The sequence below is a fragment of the Panicum virgatum genome, chromosome 5N (genome assembly GCF_016808335.1).
Source record: "Panicum virgatum strain AP13 chromosome 5N, P.virgatum_v5, whole genome shotgun sequence".
In the NCBI taxonomy this organism is placed as follows: domain Eukaryota; kingdom Viridiplantae; phylum Streptophyta; class Magnoliopsida; order Poales; family Poaceae; genus Panicum; species Panicum virgatum.
Genome location: NC_053149.1, coordinates 418737 through 427327, shown reverse-complemented (window position 1 = coordinate 427327; position 8591 = coordinate 418737). Strand labels below are relative to the sequence as shown.

The window sequence follows — 8591 nt, the reverse complement described above, 5'->3', positions numbered from 1 at the left end:
AAATCAATACCTTGGAATACTCTGGGTGAAAGCTACAGCAGTATCCGTGCGTTTGCGGATTTATCTGTTTGCGTTAACAAATACCAACAGTGAACATATTTACATAGCCGGTCATATGTTGTGTACATCCGCTATCAAGCACCCAATGCTTTCCACTGGCTTTGTAGTTCACCTACACACAAATGAATCACTTTTGAGGTTTGGGAACTCAAGTAACTTTCGGTCCTTTGACATGAGTTACTAAAGCTTTAGGAACCTATATTTGGCATGTAAGCTTTTTCTTTTCTTGGGTACCAATGAATTTTGCCTTAACCTTGCCACTTTTAAGTTTGCTTAACAAGAAATGATGTTCATTGAATTGTGACTTGTAGTTAGGAGGCAAGGTAGGAAGAGGGCGATTAGGAATTGGACACTCCCTTGTATGATGCCCGGTCACTTGACAATGTTGACAATAGGAGCCCACTTCCTTGGTGAAGCATGCTTTGAGCTCCAGCGACTTTGGACAATTTTCCGGAGTCTTGGGGAAAGATCCAAGTCCATTTGTCCCAAAGTGCCTTGCATTGTGGAAGAGAATCTCCTTGTGCAAGTGTGCTCCCTTTGTCATATTGTACATGCACTTGGTCGTACTTTGAAGTTTCTTCTCAAGTTCTTTCTCCCTATCATGGTTAGTCTTTGAACAAGTAGGAGAAATATGATGACAAGCAGTAGCATGAGGTAACTCCACAAGATCATCACAAGAAGTAGACATGTCTTTCTTGATGCCATCCTTTTTAGTTGCATTTAGTTCTTCATCCATGGCATCAAAGGCTAAGTCAAGTTCTTGATATTTCATGTTCAAATTAGCATAATCAAGCTTAAGTTTCTTGTTGCTTGAGACAAGTGACTTATTAAGCACAACTAATTCATCATGTTTAATAACTAATTCATTGTGCGTAGTAAGTAACTTGTCATGCTCCTCTCTAAGTTGCTTGCTAGAAACAATGCATGTGTCATGAGTTTCAACTACTTTTTTGTTTCTAATAAGCAACTCTTCATGTGAGGCCTTAAGCTTAGCATATTGGATTTCAAAAACTTTGCATTTAGATTTATACTTCTTGATCACTTGTTGGTGCTCATCTAGGATGGAATATAAGTCATTAGAAGATAGACCATTTTCACTTTCATCACTAGAGGAGTCCTCATCATCGCTCACATTGCTGTTACCTCTTGCCATGAAGCACATAGGTGGTGGAGGTAGAGGTGGCTCATCATCATCATGCATGGCAATTTCCATAATTGTCTTCTTTGATTCATCATCATTTGAGTCATCACTTGAGGTTTCGCCATCGGTGACCCATTCTCCAAGGAAGGCCTTGATGTTCTCTTTTCTCTTGAAAGACCTCTTCTTGCTTGAGTCTTTCTTCTCATGGCTCTTCCTTGAGTGCCTATGTTGATTGCCCTCATCTGCTTGCCTTTTGTTGGGCTTAATTGGTTTGGAGCAATCATAAGAGAGGTGCCCGTATTTCCCACAATTGTAGCACATCTGGTTGGAGTTGTCTTGATTTCTCTGGGTACGAAATTTGTTCTTCTTGGGATCATAGTTGTACCCTTTCTTGTTTAGCCTTGACATCGTCTTGGTGGTCTTCCTCATGAGAAGTGCTAGCTCAATGTCTCCATCCACATCACTTGATTCTTCACTAGCTTCATCATCACTTGAGCTTGGTGAAGGAGCCTTGCCCTTGTTTTTCTTCTTTGACTTGTGCTCACTTTTAGCTTTGAGTGCAAGGTCCTTCTTGGCTTGTGGAGGATCAATTTCGCCTAAGAAAAACATCTCATGAGACCGAATCTTCCCAACAACTTCACTCACTTGTAGTGTGGAAAGATCTTTCTCATAGAGCAAAGATGTGACAATGTCGTACTTGGGCTTGTGCAATGAGTGGAGGATCTTCCGGATGATGTCACTATTAGACAAAGGAGAAATTTCAAGAGCGTTAATGTCCTCAGCATGTACATTCAACCTAGCATACATTTGTTCAACTAATTCACTAGAAAGCATTTTAAACTTTTATGGTCCTTTTAGTACTTGGTATTTCTCTTCACTTACAGTGTTATTGAGTTTTCCTTTTAGCACTTGGTATTTCTCTTCACGGAGCTTCTTAGACCCAACATGGATGGTCTCAAGCTCTTCTCAAACTTCATGGGCGATTTTCTTGCTATGCACACGAGCAAATATTTCTTCACTAATAGCATCAAACAAAGCATTCTTAGCTCTAGCATTCCATTTTATATGGTCCTCATCCATAACACTGGCAACGGCTTTGTCGGTGACCTCCAAAGCAAGGGGATTAAGAGCCTCAAGGTAACCCGCCATGCGTGCTTTCCAATAGCTATAGTTTTTCCCATCGAGCATGGGTGGTCCACTACTCCCCGGGGCCATTCTCTAGGTTTTTAAGCCTATTAAAAGAGAGTCTAAGCTCTGATACCTATTGAAAGGATCGAGGCCCAAGAAGTGGGAGTTGAATTGGGACTTTTACAAATTTCTATCGAATTTTTAACCTAGACTAGTGTTGCCCAATCTACAAAGGTTGATCCTAACAACTAAAGCACACTAGCATCATCATTCTAGGTAGGATAACATACTAACATGTTCGTCTTCCTTAGAGTTGATCACACTAATAAAGATGCAACACAGTCAATAGAAACAAACTAGCATGATAACTTCTAGGCAAAAACAATCAAGTAAGAGTCTAAGCAAGCACAAGAGATATGAAATGCTAGTAAAGTAAATGAGAGAGGCACAGGACAACCGGATTTTTTTTCCCGTGGTATCGAGGAGTTGACGCTTCCCCCTAATCCACGTTGGAGCACCCACTAAGGATATCTCTCCCTTGCATCACCAAGAACCAAGTCTTCACTAAGAATGCTCTTTCTCCAACTCCAGAATTGCGAGCTTCACACCATGTACAATCTCCTTCTCTTGGGACTCCCACAATCTCTAAGAGCTCACTAAGAATCAACCGATCATCAAGATCGTCTACGTGCCGTCAAACACCAAAAGTAACAAGCTCTCAAGGCTTCACTTGACCCTCACTGAGATGGCCCTAAGCACTAGCACACTTGCTACTCAAGGAATGGTTGATTTCTTCAAGTTTGAATCACTTGCAATCACTAGATCTTCATTCAATGGCTCCAAACACTTCTCTTCTCTTCTCTAGGGTATCCTCAGGTATTCAATGCGTCAAAGACATCATAAATGAGCCTGGGGCTCAACTTATATGGAGTGGAGAAGCACCCCTAGCCGTTGGAAGTAAACTGCCCAAAAGTCGTAGGCACCGGTTAGGCCACTGAGGTAGAACTGGTGCAACCGGTCACACTAAAACTAAATAGTAGCCGTTGACAATCTGACACAGTGCCAGTCTGACAGAATTGCACCGGTGCTTGCTAATATGAGACACCGATGTAACCGGTGCTGAAGAGTTTCCTTCAATGCCCATTACTTAGCCTCTGATCAATGCCATAGTGAATGCACCGGTGCTTCCATTTCATGCCACCGGTGCAAACGGTGCTGAAGAGAAACTTTTCACCCCAAATACATGCTCTCTGAAGGATGTCACGGCGAATAGACCGGTGCTCATTTGTTGTACACCGGTGTAACCGGTTTTCCACTTTGATCCTTGCTGCAGAGTCCGGTTAGACCGGAGATAAGGCACCGGTGCAACCGGTCGCCTTCGGATGCACCGGTGCTTGAGCACCGGTGTAACCGGTGTAACTAAGCTTTGTCTGTTTTCAGCTGAGTTGATTTGGAATTGTTTCTTTCTTCGACCTTTTTTCTTCCAAGTAGTTTCATTGACTTGTATGAGCTGTTTTGAGTAGGATTGAGCAAGTGTGCATCGTTTCTAAGGCCAAATCAATTCGAGTCAAGCTACTTACCCGAGAACCCCTCTTAATAGTACGATCACAAACTAAAACCTATAAAACTCAAACTAAAACAAGTGTCCTTCATCTCCTTGTGACACTTGAATCTAGAAAGGTCCTTGTCCTTGAAAATTGAGTCCGTGAATCATTTGATCATGAATTTTGAGGGGTCTCCTTTCACATTTTATATGAGACTTAACTTGTAAAAATTATTTCCTTCAAAACACACGTTAGTCGCATACGGTCATCATTAATCACCGAAACTTACTGAAAACATCTATGGGCCTAGATGCGCTTCAACCATACATACCGCATGATACCGTGCCGTGCCGTGCCGTGCCGTGCCGTGAATAGCTAATAGGCATAAATAATGGAGCCCATAACTCAGAGCAACTTGTGATTGAATGGCATGCAGATAGCAGAAGGATGCACGATCAAGTTGGGCGTACGGCTCGAATCGATCGAGATCGACGACGGCGACACTCCAATCCTGCAGTCCTGCAGGGAGGGAGGGATCGTGTTCGATGCATGTATCGTTTTCCAAGCAAGCAAAGAATGATTGAAACTAAATAACGGATCTGCCTGCCGGCCGGCCGTAAGCATCGACGAAACGGGAGCGGTGTGCATGGGCGTGGCTTCCCGTGTTGAGTTGGAATCGCACCGGTTCCTCTCCTTTGGTTGGACTGATCGATCTATCGACTATTATTATTACTATTCCAGCTGATGCCTCTCTCTCTCTCTCCCAGCAATGGCTGGAGAATACTAGTACAGAAAGGCTTTTTTTTTTCATCCTTTGCATTTCTCCAGCCATCGTTGGTCCTGGACCAGCGAAGACTTTAATCCCGAATCCAATAGCTGGCTAGGTGGCCGTGGGATTAAGATTATTCAGTCCTGATAAAAAGCACATGATAAAGGTGCTCTTTGTTGATGTTTGTATACTGTGGGCATGCACTTTACCGTGTGTTACACACGATAAAGATTTTACCGTGTGCAAAAGGGCATTTGCCGTGTACATCTGGCACACGGCAAACTGGCCGAACTCCATAGTGCTAACTGATTTCCATATGAATGATATATGCTTTAAATATTATATAATATATCAACAGTACAGTTCTAATATATATACATATATATAGTTGTCTCCAATTAATGATTGCACTCAAGGAATCGAATGATCTCACTTATATTAAATCAATCAGCGATAGATCAAGCCAAAAGGAACAAGCAAATTAAAGGACCACATGGCCGGATCGGATGATATGTTAATAATTAAGTTCCTCCGCAAGTTGCTTCCGTCATGGATCGTCGTATGATTAACGGCCGGCCGGTCATGGCAAGTTGCCGTGGCGTTCGACCGGGACAGGGCCGTGACTCCCCCCGCGGATGGCGAGAACGTAGAAGAACTGCGTCACTGTCAGGACGATCGTGAAGGCCTCCATGGTGCCCTGCCAAAAAATAATGCAGATATATACATAAATGTATCCTAAAATTACAATATATATAGAATTAATAACGACGGACGGATCGATCGGAGGAGTACTATATAATACGCACCAGCTTGGCGTTTCGTCGGTCGAATGAGATCTCCTGGCATGCTAGTCCCATGGCTAGGACTGTGAGCGCCCAGGCAAGGAGGCCCAACGCCGCGGCGGGCTGCAGGCTGTGGTAGTTCCAGAAGCGGAGGTGGGCGAAGCCCACCATGGCGGAGGCGATCCCCACGACGCCGGCGATCAGGGAGAAGAGCACGAAGAAGCCGGTGGCGAAGTTGCCGACGGGGAAGAAAATGGGGTGGAAATGCGCCGGCAGCCGCAGCTCGGGGCCGATGATGAAGCTGCGTTCGATGGAGACGTTGAGCGCCCACCCGCCGATGATGGCCAGGATGGTGTACAAGCACAGGTTGAGCAGCAGCAGCAGCAGGGCCACGGGCTTGAGGTTCTCGGCCATGGATGTGTCTGAATCGTCAATGGTCGATCGATCTGTTCGTCGCTGCTGGTAGCTACCTAGCTAGCTAATAATAATTAGCTATGGATCGGATGATATGACCGAGCGATAGTTCTTGCAGTGGGAGCCGATCGATCGTCGATATATATGATCGACGCCTGCCTGCTTGCTTGTGCGTCAATTACATAGTATACGGCCGGGTACTTCTGAGGTCGGGCAATGCAGTGCATCAGCTAATAACAATTAATTGCTGGGAATTATTAGTAATCAAATTAGTTTGTTCTTTGCTTGCCCCCGTACGTACGCCTCTGTTAGTTGCTCTCCCACCAATGCAAATAAAGCATCTATATCTAACTGGAGAATAAGGAATAACGTACATGATAGATAGATGATCTGATCAGCAACCCCGGACGGGCATGCCTGCCGGATGGCTAGCTAGCTGTAAAGCGAGCGAGAGAAATGTAGATCGATATTATATATTTAATTATTTCTTGATTGGGAATTGGGATGGATCATATATATCATATATTCCTTCTGATTTTTTTTTACATGTCACGCTAGCTTAGGTTTGTCCTAAGTCAGATCTGTTCAACGTTGACCAAGTTTAGAAAAAAAATAACAATATCTATATTGCATTGTACTATCAAATATATACATTATCAAAATATATATCAGGATGGATTCAATTAATCGGTTTTGTTCCTGTAAACGTTATTATGTTTTCTTATAATTTCTGTCAAAGTTGAATAATTTGATTGAGGATAAAGATAATATAATATGTAAATAAAAACAGAGGAACTATATACAGTGTACTATATGATGGTCTGGACGGACAACGTGCGGGCCAAGCAAGGAAGCGAACCGGCTGCATAGTGTATATGTTAGATATATAGGCAAATTTTGGTATATTTTAGTTCCAAATATTACTACTAATTTCATAAGCACATATAGCAAAAGATATTGCCTATTCTGGCAAAACCATGTAGGCAGGTTGTACATCGTCAGTATCACTGGCCATGTACTGTGGGTGCTACTTTCACCAAACGGATTCATTCCATCCGTACTCAACGCAAACCGAATATTTCTCTAATCATTCCCAGATTCCAGATAATACTTGTCATCGAATTCCTTCCACTGCCGAGCATCAGCTGGCCAGATATCGGAGCTTTCCATCACCCTTCTTGCGATGATCTGAATTCCACTATCGCATCAGCTCAGTATCCTTCGGGTTTGAGAAAAATGCCTAAGGCAACCGGAAACTGGGAGGTACCACATAACCATGGAGGGAATTTTGCTCTGCTTCTCAGAAATGCCTAAAGTAGCATCGTCTGCCTCAACGGATGGACCTTGATTGTCATCACCATAGTAACCCGCTTTGTTTTTGTACCGACTTGCAGAACATATAAGGCATTTCTTCAAGTCTTTGAAAGTATCCCCACGATACAACATACAATGATTTGGATATGCATGGATTCTTTCAACACCCATCGTGAACGGGCTAATAAGCTTCCTGGCTTGGTATGTGTTGGCTGACACTTTATTTAGCTTTGGAAGCAACTAAGATACGTAGCAGATCGTTGAAACTACCATCTGACCAACTATGCTTAGCCTTCAGAGTCAACAGCTCCAATATGAAGCGAAGGATGGTCCAGTGTTTCGGGCATCCCTTTGATCGCTCATATATATATTACTATGCAGATTTTCTCACAGTCTCAAAGTTTGGTAGTCCCCTAGCACTAGCAGCCAATACCTCCGGTTTGGGGTGGCGTAGCAACTGGCTTAAAAAATCTCTGACGTCAAGTGCATCTTCACTACTATCCACTACTACAATTCTGGATTAAGCGTGGCACTTTGAAAAGGCCTCTAAGGTGGGCACAAAAAATAACCTCCCCAGCATTAACAGAGGCGGTCATTTTGTATTAATTGAGGCGGTTACACAAACCACCTCGCAAAATCTATTAACAAAGGCGGTCATCTGAAACGTGACCGCCTGTGTTAATGGGCCTATTTTCAAAGGCGGACACGTTATAGAAAACCACCTCAGTTAATGGGCCGAGCCCAATAGAACCCATATACCCCCAGCCAAACCCTAACTCCCTCAAATCTCTCTCTCCCTCGGATCTCTCTCTCCCTCCCTCGTCCGACCCAGGTCACCGGCGGCGGCCCCCTCCATCTCCACCAATCGGCGCCAGCCCCCTCCCTCTCCACCGCAAGGCACGGATCCCCTCGGGCAGGCGGCGGCCGCCGCGACCGTGTGCAGCGTGTTGCGGCGTGCGGCGGCAGTCCACTGCCTTGCGCCGCAACGGACGGAGCGGCAGCGGTGCAGCGGGCGAGCGGCGCGCTGTCAGCGGGCGGCGGCGGCGGGTGGAGGCCGGCTGGCGGGCGCAGATCTGGCGGATCTGGCGGTGGGCTGCGGGCGGCGGATCCTCCTCCTCACGCGAGCCAGTGGCGGAGAGGGCGCGCCGCGAGCGGCAGCGGCGATCGCGCCCTGCAGGCCGTGGTGGAGGCCGCGCGCTGCGGGCTCCAGATCCAGATCCGGCCACGGCCCGGGCCATAGGGAGCTCGGCAGCGGCGCGACCGGCCGGTGGCGGAGTGGGCAGCCGCCGGCGCGGGTTTTTTAATTTTTTTTGTTTTTCTTATTAACTGAAGTGGGCCCAATACAACCCCTCAGTAAATGCCCAATTAATAGAGACGATTGATCGAAGTCAATTGCCTTTGCCCGCCTAAGAAAATACTTTTCAACCGCCTCTGTTAGG

At 45.3% G+C, this 8591-nt stretch overlaps 1 protein-coding gene across 1 annotated transcript; it reads right to left on the bottom strand.

Annotated features, from left to right (window-relative positions):
• Positions 1 to 4959: 4959 nt before the first annotated feature.
• LOC120674142 (membrane protein PM19L-like) lies at positions 4960 to 6048 on the bottom strand. The gene is made up of 2 exons (XM_039955271.1): positions 5449 to 6048; positions 4960 to 5339 (listed from the first exon to the last, which is right to left on the bottom strand). Exons 1-2 carry the CDS (start codon positions 5836 to 5838, stop codon positions 5223 to 5225), a joined length of 507 nt encoding a protein of 168 aa, XP_039811205.1. The 5' UTR covers positions 5839 to 6048; the 3' UTR covers positions 4960 to 5222.
• Between the last annotated feature and the right edge of the window lie 2543 nt (positions 6049 to 8591).

What these genes read in the sequence shown, in the direction of transcription:
- LOC120674142 (XM_039955271.1), bottom strand. Translation starts at nt 5,838, where the DNA reads ATGGCCGAGAACCTCAAGCCCGTGGCCCTGCTGCTGCTGCTGCTCAAC. An exon ending in ACCGACGAAACGCCAAGCTG is followed by an intron (nt 5,340 to 5,448) that starts GTGCGTATTATA and finishes ATTTTTTGGCAG; the next exon opens with GGCACCATGGAGGCCTTCAC.